This window comes from Calypte anna, chromosome 2 (genome assembly GCF_003957555.1).
Source record: "Calypte anna isolate BGI_N300 chromosome 2, bCalAnn1_v1.p, whole genome shotgun sequence".
In the NCBI taxonomy this organism is placed as follows: domain Eukaryota; kingdom Metazoa; phylum Chordata; class Aves; order Apodiformes; family Trochilidae; genus Calypte; species Calypte anna.
The window spans coordinates 5,458,069-5,482,195 of NC_044245.1; the positions used below are offsets into that span (position 1 = coordinate 5,458,069).

At 48.0% G+C, this 24,127-nt stretch overlaps 1 protein-coding gene across 3 annotated transcripts in view; it reads right to left on the reverse strand.

Annotated features, from left to right (window-relative positions):
* Nucleotides 1-996: 996 nt before the first annotated feature.
* The window catches only part of LOC103536101 (mitogen-activated protein kinase kinase kinase 3-like), an 80,356-nt gene continuing 57,225 nt past the window's right edge, over nucleotides 997-24,127 (reverse strand). For all 3 annotated transcript variants that reach the window (XM_008502229.2, XM_030446037.1, XM_030446036.1), the window contains 10 exons: nucleotides 18,022-18,155; nucleotides 15,026-15,099; nucleotides 13,065-13,132; nucleotides 11,052-11,144; nucleotides 9,879-10,073; nucleotides 8,887-9,035; nucleotides 8,119-8,250; nucleotides 4,913-5,042; nucleotides 4,575-4,752; nucleotides 997-2,995 (listed from right to left, as the gene is read on the reverse strand). In XM_008502229.2, coding sequence (XP_008500451.1) covers nucleotides 2,767-2,995; nucleotides 4,575-4,752; nucleotides 4,913-5,042; nucleotides 8,119-8,250; nucleotides 8,887-9,035; nucleotides 9,879-10,073; nucleotides 11,052-11,144; nucleotides 13,065-13,132; nucleotides 15,026-15,099; nucleotides 18,022-18,155 — 1,382 coding nt within the window. In that variant the 3' untranslated portion in view covers nucleotides 997-2,766. The remainder of the gene's footprint in view (nucleotides 2,996-4,574; nucleotides 4,753-4,912; nucleotides 5,043-8,118; nucleotides 8,251-8,886; nucleotides 9,036-9,878; nucleotides 10,074-11,051; nucleotides 11,145-13,064; nucleotides 13,133-15,025; nucleotides 15,100-18,021; nucleotides 18,156-24,127) is intronic.

The following is a 24,127-nucleotide window of genomic DNA, read 5'->3' on the forward strand; positions in this document are numbered from 1 at the left end:
ACACCAGGGCCCCCAACCTGTGCCCAGCAGGGAACTGTCCCTTGGGAACTGCTGTGTCCCAGCCATGACCCCTCCAGCCTCCCCCCCCAGGGGAAAATCCCTTCCCAGTGGATACACAGGGATGTGGCGCAGAGGGAAAAAGGCACTGGGACAGCTACAGGCAAAAGAAAATTAAATTTAAACCAAAACGAAACACAAACCCAACAACAACAACAACAGAAAACAGCTTTACATGGCATGAGATTACATTCTCTTTTCCTAATTTCATTCTGTACAGCAGAACACTGCAAGGGTTCTGGTAATTTCTGATAAAATAAAAAGGCAAAGGCACCTGAGGAGTGAGTCTCACACTCACACACACATACAGACACACAAACACACACAGACACACACCAGCTGTATCCATCCATGGGAGGATTTGGGTGGTTTGGGAGCCCCAAGAGCATTTTGGAACCCCAGTTTGCTCTCAAGGTTTTGGAAAGAAGGAAAACACCCTCCCCACCACTGAAAGGCTGGAAAAATCAAAATCAAAATGATTCTGTGAAAGAGGAGAAAACAGCTTAAAAGTGGGTTTGGTTTGGTTTTGTTTTTTTTTTTTAGCTTTGGTGAAAACACACTCTGTTTCTCTCTTCTGACACAACCCTTCCCAGCCAACACTGACTTTATCTTTCTCTTGCATTTTTTTTCCCATCCATCACATATTACTGCTCAGACTGATGCATTTGGTCCCATTCACAGAATAAAACTGTTCACTTGCCCTCAAAGAGAGACAACTTTTTCTCCCTTCCCAAAGAGAGCTGCCCAAACCCCCACAGCACCCACCAGAGCTCAGCCTGGGTCATAAGTGGCCTTTACAGCTAAATTTTTAGGGAATCCTTTTAGCTATTTCTTTTCATTTGCCTCAACACTACCATTGTTTTGCTTAAAAAAAAAAAACCTACAAAAAAACCCAAACAAGCCAATAAAAAACAAACAAACAAAAAAACAAACAAACAAAAAAATCCAAAACCTGAAGTAACTCTAATTTTTTGCTTCTTTTTGGAGCTATGGACAAGGAAATGTTCCTGTGGCCACATCAGTGGTGCAAAGTCCTGATCTCTTCCCTGTGGAAAAATTCTAGGATGTGTGAAGTCACACAGCCAACCAATTCCTCAATTTCCTCTTCAGTCCAAGCTATGCTTTTCATTTTCAATTAAAATAAACCTGTGTTGGACACCTTGGCCTGAAGATAGCAACCACCCAGTAACCACTTATTTAACCCTTTGCTGAGCCAGGTGGAAACAGCTCATGCAGCAGGGAAGGGAAGGGTGGGATGGTGCAATTTATTTGTCCAAGATAATCAAGACCTGATTCATTAATTAGTTTCCAGGGACTCTGTGCATGCTCCCTGCCCAGCCTTTCCAGCAGGGTAGTGCTGGTCATAGAGGCTGTAGCTCAGCTCTGCTTTTAACTCTCCCTTTTTCTCCTACATCTTCAAACACACTGCCAGAAGAAACGTTTCCAGCTGCCCTTGACTGACACAGCTCTGCTCTCCTGATCTGAAGCTTCATGGTCCTGCAGCTGATCCCTCAGCATCCCTGCATCCCCACTGCAGGTGATGTCCTGACCCTCTGCACCTGGGGTTGGTCCTATGAGGTATAGATTAGAAGGCACCCAGACCTTCAGCAGCCCAGATTTAAGGTGCTGGTTCATTTTCACCAAATTTTAGGCACCTGCTTGGGTTTTACAGAGACCCACTGGGCTCCTCCTGCAGCTCCACTTCCAAAACATGTCTGCATCCCTCCAAGCACAGGGTTAGCAGGGCCATGGCAATGAGCAGAAAGCCCCCCTTGCCAAGATCTCCACCAGCTCCCACCTCAACCCTGATGGCTCCCAGCACAAACTGGATGGTGGTCAGCACACAGGCACCCATCCCTCTGTGTCCAAACCCTGACAGGGATCCCAGGCATCCGTCTGTGGGTGGAACCCCCCCAGAGACCTCCTGCACCCCGGGAAAACCCCTTCTTACAAGACATCCCCCCTACACACACACACACACACACACACACAGGTGGACATCCACACACACACACACACCAAGGCAAAGTCATCACGGGTGCTGCATCCTTGAGCCCAACCCCATGGCTTTGTGCCAGGTCGAGCCCCACTCCTTGATTGTAACCGCTTAAGGCACAGAACAGAACCCAACGCCGCCTCGATGGAGACACCGGGTGGGCCCACGACTTCCAGGAGGGTTCGGTCCCCTCAGGAATGGGGACACCGAGGTCCCCCCTGACTCTGTGGTCTGAGGATCATCTCCTCCGGCGTGGCTGAAGCCCGTGTCTGTTCTCCTGTGAGAGGTGGGGATTCCCACCCAGCATCTTATTCCGCCGCTGCTCCTGGGGATGCCGCCAGCATCCAAGGGAGGGGTTGGGGGGGGACACGGATCCCATTCTCCACGCTTCCCCCACGAGACAAGTGACACAGCAAAGAGGGACAACCCCGACGTCGCTGGTGGCAGGAAGGTCGCTTGGTCCTAGGCCAGCACCCGCACAGTCCAGGAAATCCCTCGCTCTGAATTCCCGATGGTCCAGAGCGCAGCTCAGGAATCCATCAACGTGGCGGGTGACGAGCAAGAAGGAACCCGCAGGGCCCAGCACCGGGACAACCCCGGGGACGAGGTCAGAACCGCAGGAACCCAAAAGGCCCGGGGGGGGGTCTTGCAGCCAAAAAAAACCTCCCAACCCCCCTCCCACCGTCATTTTCCCCATCCCCGCTGTCAGGGGTTCAGAACCCGCAGCTGACAAAGGGATGTCTCAGCAGGTCCTCGGCCGTCGGCCTCCGCTTCTCCTCCACAAAGATCTGCTTGAGGAAGTTGCGGCAGGAGCTGGAGACGCCGTCAGGGAGCTGGGGGTTGGTGGGCTGGGTGGCGATTTTAAAAATAGCTGCCATGGCTTCAAACTCTGCCCAGGGAGGCTTCTCCGTTAACATCTCCACCACCGTGCAGGCCACGCTCCTGAAACAACACCCGTGGAGATGGGGGTGAGACGAGAGGGTGAGGGAAGTGAAGGAAAAGAGGATGTGAAGAGATCCAGCACAAGTCCTGTGAGGAAGGGCTGAGGGAGCTGGGGGTGTTCAGCCTGGAGAAGAGGAGGCTCAGGGGAGACCTCATCACTCTCTACAACTCCCTGAAAGGAGGTTGGAGCCAGGGGGAGTCAGGCTCTATCAGTCAGACAAGAGGCCATGGGCTTAAGCTCTGCCAGAGGAGGTTTAGGTTGGATATTAGGAAAAAATTCTTTACAGGGAGGGTGATCAGGCATTGGAATGCGCTGCCCAGGGAGGGGGTGGATTCTCCATCCCTGGAGGTTTCTAAGCAGAGACTGAATGTGGCACTCAGTGCCATGGGCTGGGAACCACGGTGGTAGTGGATCAAGGGTTGGACTTGATGATCTCAGAGGTCATTTCCAATCCAGCTGATTCTGTGAGGTGCTTTTGAAGTCCAGGACTGTGTCTGCCTGGAACAGGCTGCAGGAGGACCAAACCCACCTGAGAGATGGGCACACACGGACTCCCTGAAGCTCACTGCTCACACTACTGAGAGTAAACTTAAAAGTTCTGCCCTAAAGCTTGTGGGTTTTTTGTCTATTTTCACTGGCAGATAATTAGGTTTCATAAAATCATGTGAGAGACCTTATTGGAGCATTTCCTGAAGGGAAACCCAGGCACACGCCACGGTTTCAGCAGTAGCACACAGCTCTCCAGAAAGCTGAGCCAGAATGAAATGCATTCACCCACATCCAACTTCATCTCTGAGAAAGCACACGTCAGCAAAGAGCCCGAGAGGTTTCCCTGTGCTTGCTGAGTCCTCATCTCAGCAGGAACCCCTTCTACCACCTCCATTCATAGATGCTCCTAGCAAATGGAGCCCTCCCATCAGCTGGAGCAGATGGTGCAGGGCTACCTGCCAAGGACATGCTTGGATTTCCTCTGAAGACCTCTGGTGGAAGGACTATTTTTTGTTGACTCTGTTTTGCTTGGGCACCCATCAGAAAGCACACTGAAAAACAGTGCTTCTTCCTCATTTATTGGATCAGTTTTGTTATCCCAGCTCTTTTAGGCTCCAGATGATATCTGTGGGTCTCCACAGATCAAAACATTCACAAGCAGGCAATGATTTTGGTTGTCTTCATGCCACAGCCACATGCAAACACCCAGCAGCAATTGCTGCAAAAGATTCCCCTGAGCTTTTGAGCTGACCTAAAATCAGGGCCACCAAAACTCAGCAGCTGTTTCAGCAAACTTTGTTATTAACCTGCTTTCCAGAATTAAAGAGCAGGTGGTCAAGCTGTGCATGTCCTTCATGATAAATGCTCTGAAAAGCAAGTTGTGATTGAGTTCTTCTGTTTTGAGACTTTTAGCTACAGCATGCTCCCTGTGAACATCTGCACAGTTGATCCTAACATTTAGCTCCCATTTCCATCCTTTCCACTGCCCCAATCTTTCAGCTGCTAGCTACACCTGCTGCTCCCATTTCAACTTCCCAAAAGGATCATTTGTTTAAGAGGCAGTGGTGGGTTTTCTACTGTATTCCTTACCACACGTCAGCTTTCCTTCCATAACCTTCTCCACTGATAACCTCTGGGCTCATCCAGTATGGTGTTCCCGTGACAGATTTAATCCCAGTCCCAGACATGCAGATTGTCTGAATGCGCTTGCTGGCCCCAAAATCTCCAAGTTTCACATTGCCAGCAGAATCTCTCAAAATATTGGCACCTAGGGGTGAAAAGCAAAAACAAAAGCCCCATGAGATGAGTTGAGTAAGGAGAGCAGGAAGGACAAAGGCACTATGTTTTACTCAAGAATTTAAATTAAGGTAGGGGGAGGCTGGGTTGAACACATCCAAACAAGCAAGAAGCCTCTATGATCTACTCACCTTTAATGTCTCTGTGGACAATCATGTTGCTGTGTAAGTAGAAGACTCCCTGGAGGATCTGCCTGGTGTATTTCCGTGTGACGTTCTCAGTCAGAGCACCGTAAGCTTTTAGCTGGTCCTTGATGGAGCCCTGTGGCAAAGACACATCACACACCAACCCTAAGGACCAGCAGAACCAGGTGCATACTGTCACAGAAACTTCTGAAACTTTCCTCACCACTCTATCTCACAGCTTAAAAAAACCACCCTGCTATAGGAACAGCAAAATAAAAATCCATTGAGGGCTGAATGGAGCAAGGACTTGTTCCCAGTTGTCCCAGATCCCAGTGGAGAAAGAGGCACTGTCTCTGGTACATACCAGTACAACCTTCTGCTCACAATACAGACCTTTTTCCCCCTCTAGTGGCTGGACATCACCGATGGAGAGAGACCAAACCGATGTTAAAACTCACAGTGAGAGGATCCCTCATTAGAGCTCCTTGAACATGTCCAGAGGAAAGCAACTGAAATGATCAGAGGGGCTGAGCACCTCCCCTCTGAAGCCAGGCTAAGGGATTGGGGTTGTTCAGCCTGGAGAAGAACATGCTCTGAGGTGATCCAGAACAAAATGACATTCCAATATCTGAAGGGGATAAGAAAGCTGGGGTAGGGCTTTTCACATGGGTGTGTAGTGAGAGGACAAGGGGAAATGGTTTAAAACTTGAAGAGGGGAGATTTAGGTTAGACACTGGAAAAAGATTCTTTCCTGTAAGGGTGATGAGATGCTGGAACAAGTTGCCCAAGGAAGTTGTGGTTGCCCCATACCTGGAAGCGTTCAAGGCCAGGTTGGATGGGGCCTTGAGCAACCTGGTCTGGTGGGAGGTGTCCCTGCCCAACCCAAACCATTCCATAATCCTGTGATCAGCTCAGCTGGTTCTTCAGGGCCAAGCTGATCAGTCAGTCTTCTATGAAGTCTACCCACTGCAACTTGTCCATCCACTGCCATGAGGTGGAACAGAGCCATGAGAACATGATCAGCCCCACATGGGACTGCCTCAACAAGAAGACCCAGAATAATCAATTTGCAAATACACAGCCTGGACTTACTGACCCAGACATGCAGGCTCCTGCTAGTTGGATTTTACTGATCAAAGAGGGAAGGAAGTGGGGGTGCAGACATCAACCATCTGCCAGAAGTTGAATCCCTTGGATTTAGGTGTATTTTCTGTCCACTTGGCAATGGATATCCCTCACTATACCAGATCTGGGTTTTAGCAAGGATGAACCGGAAGCAGATTTGGTGTTCAAGCAGAGAAGTTGCACCCAGATCTACCTTCAGTGTTCAGAAGAGCAGGAGGGGAAACTCATCCTGTCCTGAAGCTTCAGGGTTGATCCAAGATTGCCATAATCATTCTCTTCTGGGAACAGTGGGATGCTTTGCTTCAAGTCAATCCCTCAAACTGTATCAGCTTTTCCACATCCACACACCTCTGCTTTTCCTCTGCCCAGCTACTATTTTGGCCTTCTTTTGAGGCTGATGTTGATGCTGTGGTTGGGCCTCTCCTTCCCTTTCACAGTGCTACTAAAGTAACCTGAGACACTCTGAAATTACCCCCTTGGACAACTTCTGTGCAGGATATATTCCCTCACCCTCAAGTTCAACGAGCTCTCTGATCCTGACCTCCCTTGCCTTGGTGTGAGAATATCAAATATGATATTGAAGGAGGGAAAACAGAGTCTTCAAGACCTTTGGTCAGACAGACCATTCTATTTTCCAAGCATAAATTGAAAAAAATAGTTGAATGGGCAGGACAAAAAAAGAAAAAATACACAGTTAGTTAAGGGGACAACTGTAAGAATGCCAAACTCAGCGTGCACCCAAGCTTGGCCCTGTGAAGATTCTGTCGAGCTGGCTGTGTTAAATCAGAAGTTTGACTTTTGACTTTTGGAGTTGCCATCCTGCAAGGTCTGAGAACTCCCTCACTTCCACTGTGGCCTTGGAAACCAAAGCCCTGAGCTGCTTTTGTGAAATGAGCCATCAATGCAGCACGAAAGTCAATCTGTATTTGGTCAGAGCTCTGGTTTATCATTAAAAAAACAAATATTCAACTTCCAGCCCTGCTGGATACTGCCCCTGCATCAAATGTGGGTTTCCTGGCTGCTAACAAACATCAGCACACTGCAGAATAAGTGGAAAGGGGACTGCTGAAACTCCCAGTGTTTACTCCTCTGGGTCCTCATGGTAAGGCCTGAAAGTGAGATCCCTGCCCACAAGGAGAGAGGGGGGACAGAGCTGGGCAGAAACTCAAGTGCATGGAATTCCACCTGGTTACTCACATGCAAGATGTGTTACAGGAGAACTTCTAGCCCACTTACCAATAACCAAAATTATTTGCAACCAGATGATTTGATAGTCCATCCTAACCTTATAGATTTCTGTATAAACAAGGATTTATTCTCCCACACTCCAGGGAATGAATCCAGCTGGACAGACAGGACTGAGAGAAGAAATCCTTCAGCAATGTAAATAATGTTATGCTGGTTTATACCAACCAATGACTTTGTCTAGATGCCTGATGTAACTCACATGCTCACAACCAGATAAAGATGATCAGCACACCTGCATATTGTTCCCAGCCCCTGCCTAAACTCTTTTAAAACTTCCTGATCTTCTTTCTCCCTTTTTCCTGTCTCAGCAAAGTCACAAATTGAAGCCACTCCTGCACAAGAGGACAGAGCTACCAACAAGTTCTGTTCTCAAGAGGAGGAGACTTTCAACTAAGTAACACTTGTTTTAATGCTGAAAAAGTCATAAATATTTGGTGACAGCTGTGGGTGCACAGTTGTACTGCAGCTTTTCCTGCAGGGATTTGCAACAAAAACGGATGGGCTCAGGCCACAGTGTTTGGAGATAGATCTGGATCATCTCCCACAGTCACCAAGTACAAACTCCAGACTGCAAACACACCCTGCTCCAGGATTCAAACCTAAACCTGCCTTAAGGATCTTGATTTCCCTCTCTGCATCTTGAGGAGCTTCACCCTGACACCTGACTCACAACTTCAGCTCTCCCAAGCCATCGGAATGCTGAGACCCATTGGCTTGGTTTGGCTCAAATACAGAGCAGCTTCAGAGTTTTAAATCCAGATCCAAATTTCACCAGACTCCATGGAAGCCTAAATCTGTTCTCTGTGCCTCAGGATAAGCTTTAGAGGACCCACACTTACCCCTGGCATGTATTCAACAAAGATTGAGAGTTTCTTCTCCTCAGGATCCCGCAAGCATCCGTAGTACTGCACTATCCGGTCATGACGGAGAGTCTTCAACAGCTGGATCTCACATTCCAAGGCATTCACCTCCTGCAACACAACAGGCATGCTTGGTGACAAAAGGGAATGGATTACTTTGGGAATGTTGTCCAAATATTGCTCTTTTCATAGAGCCTGTGAAGCCGACGATGAGGACAGCGGCCGCAGAAGGCTCAGAAATGAGGAGCACTATCCCTAAGAAAAAAGGAGAAAGACAGATGGCATACAGAAGGGCTCTGAGACATTTAATTATTTGAGACGTTAAATAATTATATTATTATTTGAGGTGTTTATTTATGATTATTACTGGTGCTCATAGAGTTTTTTCTGGAAAGGTGGGGATGAAGACACCAGGAAGGCTAATGTAGTGGGAAGAAGGAAAAGGGAGCAAGAAGGCTGAAACTAAGGAAGAGCAGGCAGACCTGCAAGAGAGGATAAAGACAGAACAGATCTGCAAGAGATGATAGAAAGACAGAACAGCCCAACATGACCAAGGAAACAGGAGGTAGAGAAGTCACTAGAGCTTGCTGACTGGTGCCACAAGCCATTCAGGACCACTCCAAAGAGGGCAGACAGCACATAGTGTCACCACACACTGCCTTCCATCAGGGACACCTGATGTGATCTCTGCCTCCAGCCCAGAAGCCCCCACTGTGCTGCAGAACACGACCCTGCCCCTGTACTCACCTTACTTGTCTCTTGGCTGTCAGGGTCAAAAGGCACCTGTTTCACTGACAGCTCCCGGCCAGTGTCAGCATCATAGCAGAGATAAACTTCTCCAAATGCTCCTCTTCCAAGCAGCTTTCCCAGCCTCCAGTTCACAGGTGCCTGCAGGGCTAGGGGAGAGAGGGTTGAGAGAAGAGCAGAGCAGGGAGATTTCAGCATCAGGGTCCATCTGACCCTACAAAGTTCAGATCAGGCTCTCAGTAAGCTCAGCAAGGCAGGCAGTGTGAGCCACCCTCTCCCAGGGGCACCACAACAAACCCCTTTTAATAGCACTGGTGCTACTGGTGTGTGTGCTGGGGGGATGTCTCCAGTCCTGCATTAGTCTAAAGCAGAAACAAGTCCCAGAAAAGTCACATTTCTTTAAGAATCCTTCCTCTCCTGATTTCTTAGCCAATGTTGGACTTTCTTTCCTCTGTTACAGGAGTGCTTAGCAGGATACAGCATGGCTGAGCAGCACCCCAGGTAGGGACCAGCAGAGAGTTTTATCTCACTGGTCATTCCTTCACTCATCACTGAACAGTCCCCCAGTTTCTGTACCATGGGCAGTCTGTAATATCAGGGCAGTCTGCAACTGCAGCAAAGGGGGGGCTTTGGGTTTGGGGGTGATACCAATGCAAGCCAAGGAACAGAACCTCTAGAGACATTTGCTCCCACATCCCAAGTCTCCTGGGAGCTTCTGCTGTGCAAGCACATTGACAGTGAACACAAAAGCAACATTGTGCCACTCAGCAAGTGATGGACCAGGTGATCCCACACACAACTCTCATCTTAAGACCAAGGTAAGATACAGTACATTTAATTCTTGCTCATTGGACATGTGAGCATGGTGTGCCTCGTGCTGGGATGGAATCAGAGCACATTCACACCTAGAGAGCTTACCTGACACCCATTAACTCAGCATTAACTCAATTTTGTCTCAAGACCCAGAGCTATTGAGCTTTTGATTCACTTACAGTTCCTGGCTTTCGTGGGGGAGGTGCTGAAGACCTGCAGACCTTTTTCACAATTGTTCCACCATTTGGGCCTGTACTCCTCATACTGCAAGGTGCTGAGCTTGCTGTCCCCATTAAAGCTCTTGGTTCTGCTAGAAGGGACGAGCTGAAACAAGTTCTCCTGTGGGAAGTAACTCCTGGGGAAAGTCCTTCGTCCTGCAGGAAAAATGGGGCAGAATTACAGCAAGAACACACACACCAGCTCAGCTCTGCTTTCCACCTCATGTTGCTGCCCAGAGCCAGTAGTGCACCCTCTTCAAATTAAACAAGTTTAATGAAACTGAAGCAAAGCCCTGTGAACATTTTTAAATTCAATTTAAGAGTTGCTAACAGCAGGTGTTACATCTAACACAGATGTTTGCAGAGAGGTTTGCAGCAACTTAACCACATCAGGGTTTTTGTTGGTTGCTAATCACAATTAAACTCTGAGCAGGCAGGGATTTACATTGCAAATTATCCCTGGCATCCCTTAGGACCACAATACAAATGACCACACAAGCAGTGCTGGATCTTGTGATGACTGCTTTCATCAGGGGGTATCAGTGAGAGATGAAGTTCATTCTGGAAGGCTCAATATGCTGTCTGCATGTGCTCAGTAATTATTTTGTCCCAAGGGAATTTACTTCTTATTCAGTTTTCCCTCCCACCACTTGCAGTCTCATACAGTGAAAGAAGGAGCAGCAAGGAAGTGATGGAGTGGTCCCAAAAGCTCAGAGCTCACCAAGTTAAAAGAAAAGCATGAACAGATACTGCTTCCCTGCATCTGTCAGGGGATTTCTTACAGCTCCATGAGAAACCTGCTGGAAAGGTCACAAATCAGCTTCCTCAAAGGGAAGCAATTTAAGGGAACAGAAAGGTTGATATTGCCAGGGATGAGAAATGCCATCCATCCCTGGGGCTCAGTTAACACAACAGGTTGTGAGCAGATGAGGAGCCAAGCACTGACTTTCAGACATGCTGTAGATGCTCAGCAGACCTGCAAGGTCTCACAGAGGATGCTTTTCAGAATACACAAGCAGATCCCAAATTAACTTGGTGGTTCCCCCTTTATCAGAAACTTCTGTACTGCCAAAAGCCACTGAGATCTTTGGCCAAGAATCTCCCTTTTCCCTGGACCCTCCATCATTTTCTTACCATCACTGTAGTCCTTGCGACTTTGGGAGAGGTGGTACTGCCTTGGGAAGGTCCCACCTTTCCCAAACCTCTCACAGAATGGGATGTCAAAATCTGTCAGGAGGGAAGAAGAGATCAGCTCAGTATCAAATGCTCAAAGCATTACTCATGGGAAAGTGTTCTGGGTTTCATGCTGAATTACAGGCAAGAACAAGGTAAGGTGCTGTTCCATTTACAGAACCAGATGCTCCCCAAGGCTCACCCTGACATCTGCCCACAGTCACATACTCCTTAGTGGAAAACAAGGGTTACACACACTGGTCTTAGTCCCCCTGAAGTGAACAGGGGTTTAATCACTGACTTTATGGACCCTGGCCCACACTGTTCCAATACAAGGCAGAGGACTGACATCAGCTGTGCCTGGTTTCCAAAACAGAGCACTAAACATCTTGTTTGCACATGGAAAATGCAAAAATTAGCGTGGAAATAGAACTGTCAGGCAGATCCATCCACTCCAAAACCTTTGGTATCAGCTGTTTCCAAGGAAATGCAAAAACCCAGCACTTGGCTGACACCAGACAAACCCTCCCTTCTTTCTTCCTAGATGCAACTCTTGACCTCTGAAAGCCACAAACCAATTTACACTCCCAGAGCTCCAAACGTTTGTATTTACTTTGATTAAATGCTAGAAAGACAGAATATACAGAAGGGATTAAAGACCATCAAGAGTTTAGATTAGACCCAAGATTATGAGAGAGATGGATGGACATGGGAGATAAGGACATATTTTTTTAATATAAAAAACACAGCACAGGAAGCCATTGCTGGTAGCACTGAATAACTTGAGATTAAAATATCTGTCATTTCCATACACACACACACCCCCCAACATCTTTCACCTCCTGTTTTTTTCCTCCATCCAACTCTAATGACACAGTCAGTTCTGATTATTTGTTTGTCTTAGCCTGGGGCCAGCAACCACTCCTTGGAGACCATTCCTGGCCTCAGCCATGCTTCAGCATGATTTCTCCATTACAGCAGTGTGCAAAAGGAGTGCATCACAGCTGAAATATGGTCAGCAAGAAAAGCAACAAGGACAGGCCAGGAGGTTTGCAGTGAGCCACGTGTGAGCAGTGATGCTGAGTGGTGTCTCAGAGCAAAATGCCTTCCCTGCCACTGGGGAGGTATTCAGCAATGTGCACTGAGACTGCAGCTTCATCTCTGCAGTTCAACCCAGAAATCCTGCCTCAGGCCAGAAAGGAGTTATGCCACAGGCTGGCTGCCATTTGTTCATTTTTAATAGCAAAAGTCATTACAATATTACAGAGTTTCCATGATTTAACCAGATGGGTATCTATAAGAGTTTAAGCAGTAAACTATGATTCTTGCAAGTTACCAGTACACTTTCTCTAACAGCATTTGCAGTACTGAAGATTATTATTAATGCAAGTGTAAGAAGTGTTACTTGCCACATCTGGGGACTTGGGTTTTGCTGTGTTAAGAAATCAGGATCCTGGAAGTGGAGCTCACACAAATAAAAGTTGACAACTCAAGGCTGTTTCCAGCATCTCAGCACCTTCACAGCTGTCTCCAAATTTAACAGCAAAGCCCCCTCAGCACCTTCTTCCAACACAGCACTCATCTCTGATCTTTTAACAGCTTTATTTCTTTTCATCCACTTCCTTCAAGGTCCTTGCTACCCAGTGTGGACTGCTGTTGCTGTAAACTGATGCTCAAAGCAGCCCCAGAGTTTTTTCAGGGCTACCACTATTGCTGCAAAGCCAAGAAGGTTAAAGATGACAAGAGCAGCCTTGCTTGTGTTTGATGCTCTGGGGTCTCTTGATTTTAGAGAATATTCATTCTTGGTCACTGCAGGGTCTTTTTTCCAGTGCAACCTAAGCAATGGAGCTGGTTTGCCTGATTGTTTTTAATTACTTTTCATGCAGTGCCATCTCTCTAATAGCCTTTTATCCCATCCATTTACTACATGCTTTTTATACTTTTAAGCAAATATAATCTTTCAAGAGTGCTTACCCATGCAATCAAGGCTGTCTTTGGGATGGCTCTTCCTTCCAGGAACAGGAGTTTGGGTAAATGGAGGGCTGCAAAGGGATGGGAAAAAAAAAAAAAAGAAAAAGATTTAGATTATTATATAGAAAGGCTATGGAATTAATCAGGAAGCAATTGCATGCAAAAACCCATAGTATACCACAAGACACACTGATCACTGATCAGCTGTTTACCCAACTGAGCTCCCAGCCTCAACCAGCACAAGAATGAAGTCTTTTTTGGGTTTTTTGTTTGGTTTGGTTTAGTTTTTTGCAGGATCCCAGCTTATTCCTGTGGCACACAAAAGGCCTGCTGCAGAGAACAGGGTCACCAGGCTGAAATAAAGATGTCAAAGGCCATAACACCTATGAACAAGATGCCACAGAAGGAGGGCTGCAAATTTCTCTTCCCTCAACTTCAAGTGTTCAACCATGCCCTCTGCAGGAAGGAGAGAATGAGCTCTGGGCTTCAAGGCTCAAGGTCTTTCTACAACACTGAGAGGGTGGTAAAGCCCTACAAGGGTATTACAGTGATCCTAATTTCACACCTGCTTCTCTGAGGGCCAACAAAGTGATCAGGACAGGTTGCTTTTCCACCCTCCCTTTTAACAAAATGGGCACAGCAATAGAAATCTGCTTTGTAAAGTGCCTTGAAATCTACTCACATCCAAGTTGATCATGAGAGGCTTGCTGGGAATTGGTTATTTCTCAGCATCAGCCTGGTCACTGTGTCCTGTGTCTTCTTGTGTCCTCTTGAGGACAGTGCCATCCCAAGAAATTGGCAGCAAGGGCTCAGCTACAGCTTTGCAGGAATAGCCATACTTACTCCTCTTCCTGCTTCTGGGGAATACAGCCTTCCTTCTGCCTTTTCCAGCTCCAAGACCCCATGACTGAACACACCTGGCTGCTTCTTTGTATGTGAAACCAAGCAACACCCTCCCACAACCATCCCTAATGTTCATCTCCTGGCTGACAATAAAGTGTTATCATCCAGGCTGTGCTCCTTCTGCTGCTCTTCCTTACAGAGTCCATGCAAAAACGAAGCCAGGGCATTGAGAGTGGGAAGTGCAAGGACTCCAGCTTTGATATAGCTTTAACAATGAGCAAATACATCACAGGAAATTATTAAAAGCCACAAAAAGGAAATGGACCTCGATGCTGAGAGAGATCCAAAGCTCACAGAGCTGCAGACCCGAAGCACGCTAACAGAATCAAATCAACTCAGGAGACCTGCTGGAACACAGCCTTGATGCTGTGCAGCAAAATCAATGAGGGGGGTGGGGAAGAAAACCTTTGATGAAGATGGAAAAAAAATATATATATTGCTTCCCAAGGGGACACTATGTCTTACAGACAGCCTGCTGTGCACAGCAGCAACCACACAGTGCACGTGTGAGGCTGGACCGACCAGCGGCACCGGCGATTGAACTGCAGCCTGTGTTAGTACAACATGTCCTAGTTGCTTCCTGCTGAGAAGCTAAACTTAGTTGGTGCTTGTCTGGTGTCCTCAGCACCTTGACTGACACATCTGTGGCTGCTGGCTGTGCACAGGGGCTGCCAAATTTACAGGCAGGCAGTGCAGAGCAGACAGCATGGCTGGTGAGGAGGAGGCAAAGAGGGGCTCGTGGAGTATTGAGAGGATAACTACAGAGAGCCAGATGGGTAAGAGAGGGATCTGACTGAAGCAAAAAGCCTGGGCACACAAAGCCAGGCTGTCCACAGTCCCCAGTTTGTCTGTCCAGCTCAGCTTACTGCAGTTCAGATGATACCTCAGCACACATACCTGTGCTGGGATCTGTGTTTTCAGCATTTGGGATGAATTTGGTTTGCTCAGGGACATCCTGCTCCCAACAGGAACCTCAGGGAATGCCACTCAACCTGCTCCTCTCCCACTGCAGGAGGGAGGCAGCATTTCAGCGAGTGACCATGGCTGCACACACAACTCACCTGTCCACAGATCTGTCCAGTGACTGGCAGCTCCCAGACAGAGATTCATCAGAGCTGATGAAAGCTTCAAGCATCTGCAGGGAAAGAAAAGGGGAAACAATAAAACCACTCACTGCAGCTCTTCAAGCTCCAAACCTCTGCAGGGTCTGCTGGAGCTGGCTGAGTCCCACCAGCTGATGCCAGCCTCAGTAAGATGAAATCCAACCTAGGAAAAGTTTTCTTCCCAGTGGAAACCCACTTATGATGCCCTCTCTGGCTTGTTGCTCTTTTCCAAAATTGCTAGTAGAGAAACTGAGACAAAGCTAACTAGAACCGTGGTGCTCAAATCATGCTGTGAAGTCAATGAGACTCAGAGTGCTAATTATAGTTGTGGGGAAAAAAAAAATTTTAAAAAATACATGTCAGGACACAAATGATGGGGGCCAAGGCTGAGTGGATGTTGCGTGCCACAACCAGGATCACAGCCCTGGACTCCTGACTTTCCCAGGCTGCCCTGGCACACAAGACCAGCCTTCCTCTCTGGTGATAAGAGAAGCATCAGCAGGGCTTTTGGCTGGAGGAACTAGCTTGGCTCTCACTAGCTCAGTGAGTCAAAAGCTGCATTTGTGTTGCTTCCTGGATGAGACATTGTACTGGACAGGGTTATTTATAGCTGGTTAGTAACAATAGAGGTTTTGTATTGAGTGGCAAACCTAGGGGCTATGTGTGCTTCCACGCAGAGCAGAGCCTCCTCAGGGCCACCCTGTGCTGCAGTGGGAAGGATGCTTCCTCCTGGATGCAGACCCACTGTGGACACTCACTGTCCCCTATTCCACAGCCAACCCCAAGCCCAGCTTCTTCCTGGGAAAGCTGAACAAGGAGGGGATTTCACTGTGAGGGTGACACTGTCCCAGGCTGCCCAGGGAGGTTGTGGAGTCTCCTCCCCTGGAGACATTCAAAACCCACCTGGATGTGTTCCTGTGACCTCCTGGAGGTGACCCTGCTCTAGCAGGGGGGTTGAAGTAGATGATCTTTTGGGGTCCCTCCCAACCCTTAACTTTCTGTGATTCTGTGAGGTTTGAACACTATGTGGAGTCACCCTTTGCTGGCTCCCAGGTCCATGTCACTCCTCCTTCCCTGTGTCTGGGAACAGCCTTCCCTTTCCATGTGCTGTTCCTGCCCCAGACCTCCTCAGATGGTTGTCATAACAGCTCACATTGTTTTAGCAGGAAAAGTCCCAATTGGAAAGCATGATTTTTCTCTGCTTCCTATTTTTTACCCCAAAGCCTCACGTCACTCCAAGTGCCCCAGCCAAAAAGGATCAAGACCCCTGCTAGACCCTACTCCCTACCTCTGCCAAGCATGCCAGGTTTCTCCCAGCTGTTAAAATAATGCTGAAATGGACTCATTTCTCAACAGCATAGGTTTGGGAATCCAAGGAGGCTCCATACTCAGCATCTGTCCATCTGCCAAGCTGGTCTCAAGGCAAAGACCACACTTACATCACAGGCTTGCATAGGGCTTTCCCCCAGAAGGCAGCAAGCACCAGCTCACAAGCAGCTTTCCACGAGGCACATATGGAAGCTGCAGCACAAGGACATCCTAAGGGCAAAGCTCATACAGGGGAAAGCACGGCTGCTCACTGAGGAGAGGAAAAAAAAAAAAAAACAAAACTCAAACATCCCTAGATCTTCTTTTTCCTGCATTTAATTTGCCAAAGAAAGGCAGCAGGCCACCCATGGTGTGATGTTGGGGAAAAGTGAGGAGAGCATCTGGGAACCTTCATCAGAAGCAGGGTTGGAGCTCAGCTAGTACTAAAGGAGCTCCATTAAAATCCAGTGGAGCTGCACTGATTTAGACCCAAGAGAGGCTTTGTGTGGACCCTCCCCCTGGACACACACACACAATTTGTCTCAATCCTACCAAACATGTTTGGAAGGCATCTGAAAACAATAGAAAGCCAACTTTTGGCTGCAAGGAGCACGAGATACATCTGCACTCTGACGCTGCCAAGACTCACCCAGAGTGACTTCTTATTTTATTAATGGCTGTCTAATAAACTGCTGAAAACACAACTTTGCCATGGAAACACTGGCACAGCTTGCACACAAAACCAGAGGCAGTGGGTGCTGTTCTGAGTGTAGGAAATGCACGTTTCCCTAGGCAGGATCCTTGAGGGCCATCACAGCAGGCTGCTGGAATGAGCTCGGGGCCTTCTGGATGTCCCTCCATGTCACTGCTGCACAGCCACAAACTGTGGATCCTGGTCCTGCCCTTCCAAGAATGAGTTGTGTGCCCAGTTATTCCAGCTGACTTCACAGGACCTATACTAAGCTCTGCAAAGCTATGTCTTGAGCAGAGATGGAAATAAAACAGGAGGTGTAAGCTGATCCCTCCATACTCCACAGTTTGCCCCATCACGAGTACCAGAGTGACTGGGGGAAGAGACACATCTCCTCACTGTGCTGCTCTGTCATGACTAAGGGACTGGAATATACAAAACTCCTTATTGAGAGAGGGGAAAAAAATATATTCTAAGAGGGAGGGACAAAGAGACAAAACCACAGAGAGAGGCTGCAGGCAGAGCCAAGAACTGGAGCTGGAGCTCAGGCAGAAACAGCCCATGGGAAGCAGGAAGAGCTGCTGACATCCTCAGGCTGTTGCAATCACAGGCAATCAGTTGCTTGGCACACTCCCTTGTGGTCCCTGGGAGCCAGGAAGGCTGTGGCCAGGAGGTCCTGGCAGCTGGCATGCAGGTGTGTGCCAGATCTACATTCCTCTAGAGCTACCTGAGGTGCCTGAGCACATTGCCATCACCACTGCAGCTGGAAAGGTTCCTGGAAACTGGGACCACTGTTTCTTGAGCACGTCAAAGCCTGTGGGAACCCATCCCTGGAAAAAGCTGGCCTGATCCCTGTGCACAGAGCCCTCTGAGGTGGGAATGACACTTTTGAGAGCAGCCTCTCTCATGCCTGATGCTGCCTGGGTTTTTACCCACCTGCCTTGGCCACACTTACATTCTGATCCATGGTCTCAGGGATGAATTCTCCCTCACTGTTGATGCTGGTATAGGATCCCTGGCGAGCGATCTGCTGCTGCTCTTCAGGAACACTCCCTGGGGGTGGAGAACTCCTGCCAGTGTGCAGAGAGCCTGGAAAAGGGAAAGGCATGGGTCAAAGAGAGGACTTAGCACATCCAAGTCCTTTCAGAGGCACTCTTTCAGTGATCACAGACTCCCTGAAGATGCTGCTGGGTTTGAATTCGTGCAGGGAAGGGAACAGAGGAGCTAGAGATGGATGGGATATTTTTTATGGGCATCTTACAAAGCTTTTGCAACAGGGAAAGTTTCCTACAACATCCAGCAGAGTTGGCCTTCAACCTACTCGTGAATCCTACGAGCTGTGCACTGCGTTCAGGTGCTTTGTCAATGCCAGAAAGAAAAGGACTCCAGGGTTTTGTTGCTACACAATCAGGCAATCTCAAAGCAAAACACAAACTCCAAACCCACCTCCCCTCTTTGACCTCTGGACATTTCCTCTCTGGATCACATCACTGCCTTGTTCAGCAATCTGGGAAACAGCCCAGGTAACCTTGGTGCAACACCACTTAAACACTTCTTATATGGAGAACAATCTGTACTCAAACACCCCCTCTTCTCTCCATCTACCCTATATGAAAATAGAGGACAAAAAAACAGCTCTCAAATCTAAAACCCACAGGGAAGGGAAATAGCTAATGGACCAACCCCATCTCCTGCCAAGAGAGGGTTTGTCTGCCCTGTCTCTAGCCCCAGAGCCTCCACACCAGGCAGAGCCACCTGGAAAGCCCTGGGGTTTTGCAGTGCATCACAAACCCCCTGGAACAGGGTGTTCTGCAGGCACCCCACCTGGCTTGCTTAGCAAAGAGAGTTTCTGCTTTGCTCCTGGGAGAGAACTCCACAGCTTCCCTATGCTGATGGCATATTCCTCCCTGTTATTCCCCCAAATCCAACCCAACTGATTCCTTGTGCCTTTTTCAGGATCGAGGGAGCATTGCCCTCACTTGGCCCAGATGCAGAGGCTTGGCTTTGCCTGTCTTTATGCATTCTCTCCCTTCCATCCTGGGCTGTCATCACTTCATGGCAAGGAATTGCTGGCAGAGATCCGTGCTGCTCCGTGCTGGAACTTTAAGCAGTTGGTATTGTGCAACGTGAGCCTTTGCAGCAACACAACTTGTTTTTAAGCAGACTTCTAGAAAGCCCACGTCCCTGAAGAGTCAGAGAGCACACAGAGATGTGCTTCCCCACACTTCTTACCCGCTTCTGTGGAACTCTTGCCAACTCTTTGGGGTTTTTTTCACTACCATTTGGTAACAACGTGCCCAGCCTTAGCACAATATTGCATGAGAAAAGCACTGAGAAGGGGCCTATCCCATTGTGAAAATCAACACTGAGCAATCAGCACACTTCTGCCCCTTCTGCTGCTATTCTGCATCATGGTTACTGTGCCAGATTGATCTCTGGCATAAATCCATCAGTGTGATCAACACTTCAAGTCCAAGTCCCCATTTTTCACTTCAGCTGATATGCATCAGGAGCTGCTAACACTGACAGTGTCAGCCCAGCATTACAGATCACTAAATCAGCCTTGCTGGATTTATACCAAATACGTAGATACTTCTGCCCCATGGTACATCTCCCCCCAGACTCCTTGCTCAGACTGTGAAAATAATTCATGTGGCTTTGAGGTACTTTTTTTTTTTTTTTTTTTTTTTTCATATTTTCTTCTTCACAGATTTCCTGCAGGATAAGAACACAGTGAAAAAAAGACCAACTGAAGTAAAGCCAAGATCAAGGGAGAGAACCTCTCAAGTGCTGCGGTGCTCATTATTGAACTGGCTTTCCACCAGCCCTAAAAACAAAACCAGTTGGGAAGTACAGCATCCTCTCTTTGAAGATAAACAAACAAACCTTTAACCATCTAACAGCTTGGGCACCCTGGATAAATCACTGCATTGTCACCCCCTTGTTTGCTTAGCAGATGTCAGTCCAGAATGCTGCATAAAGTCATTAGGGTGGCTCTTACTCCAAAAAATCTGCTAGAGGGTTTGAGGTGGTGCAGCTGCTGTATTTTAGCTCTGTTGAGCCCTTCTGTCACTGCTAGTAAGAGGTATGGGTCTGTTTGGGCAGTGCTGGGATCCCTTGCTACAGCAATCCACTGCCCAGAGAGCCTCTGACTCCATCATTTGCCCTGGTTTGATTCTGAACACAGGGAGTTAAATAAAATTTATCACAAGTGTAAAGACTTTGCATGATCTCACATGAGATCCTTTGCCTGTAACAACGACTCCGAGTCATCAGGTCAGTTGTGTTTGACCTTCCAGAGTCACATTTCCTGCCAAAAACTGTAAAAGGGGCTAAGACACAAGCCATTTCCCAGCAGGCAAGGAAGTTAAACAAAACGCTTTTGCACGCCTGGAAACTGCTGGATTGAACCAGATCCTTTTCAGCCAGGCTCTTGGGGTGGAAGAGCTGCTCTAAGGAATTTATGCTGCTTCACACCTCCAAGAGCACTTGTTGCTCCTGCTTTACACCCATCCAGGCTCATCTGCCTGGAAGGAACACGGGGAGTTGGTGAGAGCAGAGTCACAGAGCCCAAAGCTGCTTCCCTGCTCTGATAAAAAAACCTTGGGGGCTGCTGGTGAGGAGGGAGCAGAAAACAGGGGGCAGGGAGAGACAGCAACTGTGATACACTGTGCCAGGCTGTGGGACAACACAAGACACATTGGATAAATATATATAATAATAATAATAATAGTGCTTTATCCATCCAGAGTCAGCAGAAGGTATGTCTGATGCCACATCACAGAGGCTCTTCCCACTTGCCCAGATAAGACCCCCACAGGATTGTCCTCCTGGGTTCTCCAGTATCACAGGGCAGCTCCAGTCCTCATGCCCAGTGGGATGGGGCAGACTCTGAGGCTTTTCTTTGTAAGCCAAAGGCTGGCTGGATCTCAGCAGGATTCCTGAACCCAGGGAAACTCTGCAGACTGGCACTGGTTGAGCACCTGACCTCAGTTCCCCTTTGGAGCAAGGTGCTTTGGGAAGGGATTCCTGCTCCATGTTACACACATTAATGTAAAGCCATAGACTTGAGAGGAGAGCACAGCACGTCCTGAGCAGGGTGAACCAGGCCAGCACGGAGCCTTACAGTCACTGCTGGCATCTGCAGGCTCTTTCATGTTCCCTTCTGTTATTTTTATTAAGAAGTATCTTTCATGCACTATGTGCAGAGTTTGTGGTACTGCATGTACAGCCAGCTCCCCCGTGCCAGGCTTGGCTTCCCTCCTCCTTCCCAGGCTTCACCCTTTCCCTGCCCTGCCAGGTCCCTCCCAAAACTCCATCCATCACTGATCAGCATCAAGCAAGGGTCCTGATGGAGAATAAAAGCCCCTTGGAAGTCAGCTTAGGGAGAGTTTGCTGGCAGCTGCCTACGCTCACAGCTGCAGCCACGGTGAGCCCAGCCCTGGGATGATGTCATCACCAAACCAAACGAGGGGATCGTGACATCATCACCAAGCCAAATGGAGGGACTGTGACATCATGATGTGCCTTGCCTGGCAGAAACATGGGGCTGAGGCCTCAGCAGCACAAGAGATCAACCTGCAAGAAATGTCTCACCCTGTGACTGTCATGTGGAGGTGTGAGCTGGAGAGCCAAATCCCCCTCAATTTCTTCCTTTTCAGTGGGAGCCCTACATGTGTCCATCCTCTCCATGCTGACCCCCTGAGGAATCCATCCTCAGAGGAATCCATCCTCAGAGGAATCCAGTTTAGGTAAACTTTAATCCATTTAAACCACTAAGGTAAGCTTTGGGGCACTTCTATACTAATAAGCAGGGCAGAACTCATTTTTTAGCCCTAAAGCAGCTGGCACGATGCACATAGCCAGATTCTCCTCTTCCTCTAAAAACAGAAGGGGGGGTCTCATCCATCCCAACTCCTGTAACAGGTCCCTGGGTTGCACTACCCCAATTTTTACAGTGGTACTGCTGGGATGGCAGCTTTTGGGACAGGACTGGCCAGGGAACGGGCTAAAGATTCATCAGCATCACCAGCTCATTCCTTGGCCCCGTGAAACTGAAACAGCACAGATATCACCTTCATGACTGTGTTTCTCAGGGTCATCTGGCCAGCCTGTGCACCAGAGTTTCTGCTTCCAACAAATGCCCTCCAACTGTTTTTTTCCACTCAGGGCCACCACGTTCCCTGCTGGACATGAAGAGAGCCTGGTGCCCATCCCCACATCCCTTGACACGAGGGCAGAAGTGATGCCTCACTTTGTGCTGTCTCTCTTCAAGGTCCAGCAGGGGCTGGATGCTGCTGCACACAGGTCCAGGCAACCATGAAAACCTGGGTACCATCACTGCTGTGGCAGTTCTCCTAGGCAGAATTCCTGCTCTTCCCATGGGCAGTCTGTATTTGAAGATATGGAGCTGACAAGTGTTAGCTCCTGGTTTGGAGAGGGCTGGCAAGGCACAAGATGCCACAGCTCAGCAGCCTGGTTTGCCACCGTTGAAAAAAAGAATTAAAAAAAAATTAAAATAAAGCTTTTTGGACAATGTTTCCACTGAAATGGTGATTGTGGAAAGGGACACCTCAATAATTTGTGGATAGTGTTCTGAAAGATTTATTTCCTAAAAGTAAATTAAACCAGCCCTCAGTTATCTGAGAATCCAGAACCCTTACAGATTTTAGCCAAAGTTTCCTGGCACTCAGATGAACATTTGCAGATGCTGGTAACTCAGAGACTGGAACATTTTCCTCCTCCCCCCCTCTAAAAAAAGGGGGGGATGGGATTTCTACTGAAAAAGTTTATGGGGAAAAAAAAAAAAAAAGAAAAAATAAAGAAAATATTGACTTTGCATAAGGTTTTTTAGGGACATGGAGAAATTTTCTGTCCAGCAGAAGCAAAAATAACTAAATCTTCCCCAGAACATCTGCCCTCCTTCCAATGTCCTTGTGCCAACAACATGCAGTTTTATTACTTTTTGCTGCTGCTAACATGGCAGAGTCAGCAGAAAAACATGAGCCATCCCAGAAACACTGAGAACTTGACCCTGAACCACCTTTTTTTATAAAGTCACTTTAAATCTCCCTTTAAATATGGTTTCAAGAGAAAAAGATGTATTAAGTGTCTCTCTTGAGGGCCACCATTTTGATGACAGTGGAAGTGAGCACTGGGAAACCCCTTGCAGCTGTACCTGAAGAAAGTTTCTCCTGCAGAAATCCCAGCATCTTAAGTTGCTTTATGACTGTCCACCAAGTTCAGTGAAATCCTCAGTTCAGAAAACCACAAGAGAGGATCACCACTCTCTGCTGCTCTATTTGAGACACTGCTCTCCCTTTCAACTCAATGGATTTTCTGCCCAGCTGCTCCATTACCCAGTTCTGCCTCAGAAGGTTAAAAAACCCCAAATGTGCTGGAGTGCAAACCCCTCCTAAGTAGAGCTGCAGCACCTTCATACAGACCCCAGATAACTCCAGAGAGAGGTTTATTGTGCTGCTACTGTGCAGAGGGTTTGTGGTGACCTCTGCTCAAACCAAGAGCAAGACTGATGGTCTGCACAAACAAACCAGAGGGATGACTGTAGCATGGGGTGCTCACCTTTGATTCCTAACCATGTAACAGCACTGAGGACACTGATTTTGGTGCATTAGCAATCAGCACGCAGACCCCCTTAGAGATCCCAACTTTAGCATCCTAAATCCCAAATCCATCTGTACCTCTCAGGCTCTCACCCTTGCAGAGCTGATGCCTTCTCCTTGTCTTATCTACAGGATGCTCTTCAAGGCATCCTCACAATCAGTGGTGCAAACCTGATACCAGGGGCACTCCTGGTATGACAGCAGCTCCAAAGCAGTAAGGAGAGGCCAAAGCATGGCATAGAATTTGGTAGAAAAGTCTAACTTTGCAAGAACTATCTTCTTGCTAGCACAGATACAGATGGGATCAATTCTGCCCATCGTGCCCAGTTCACACATCAGTGACAGCTCCCAGTGCCCCAGCTCTTCACTGGCTTACATTAACAGCTTGAAAAGTGCCAAAAAAGAGCAGCAGAGATGTTTTGCACACGCAGAGTTTCT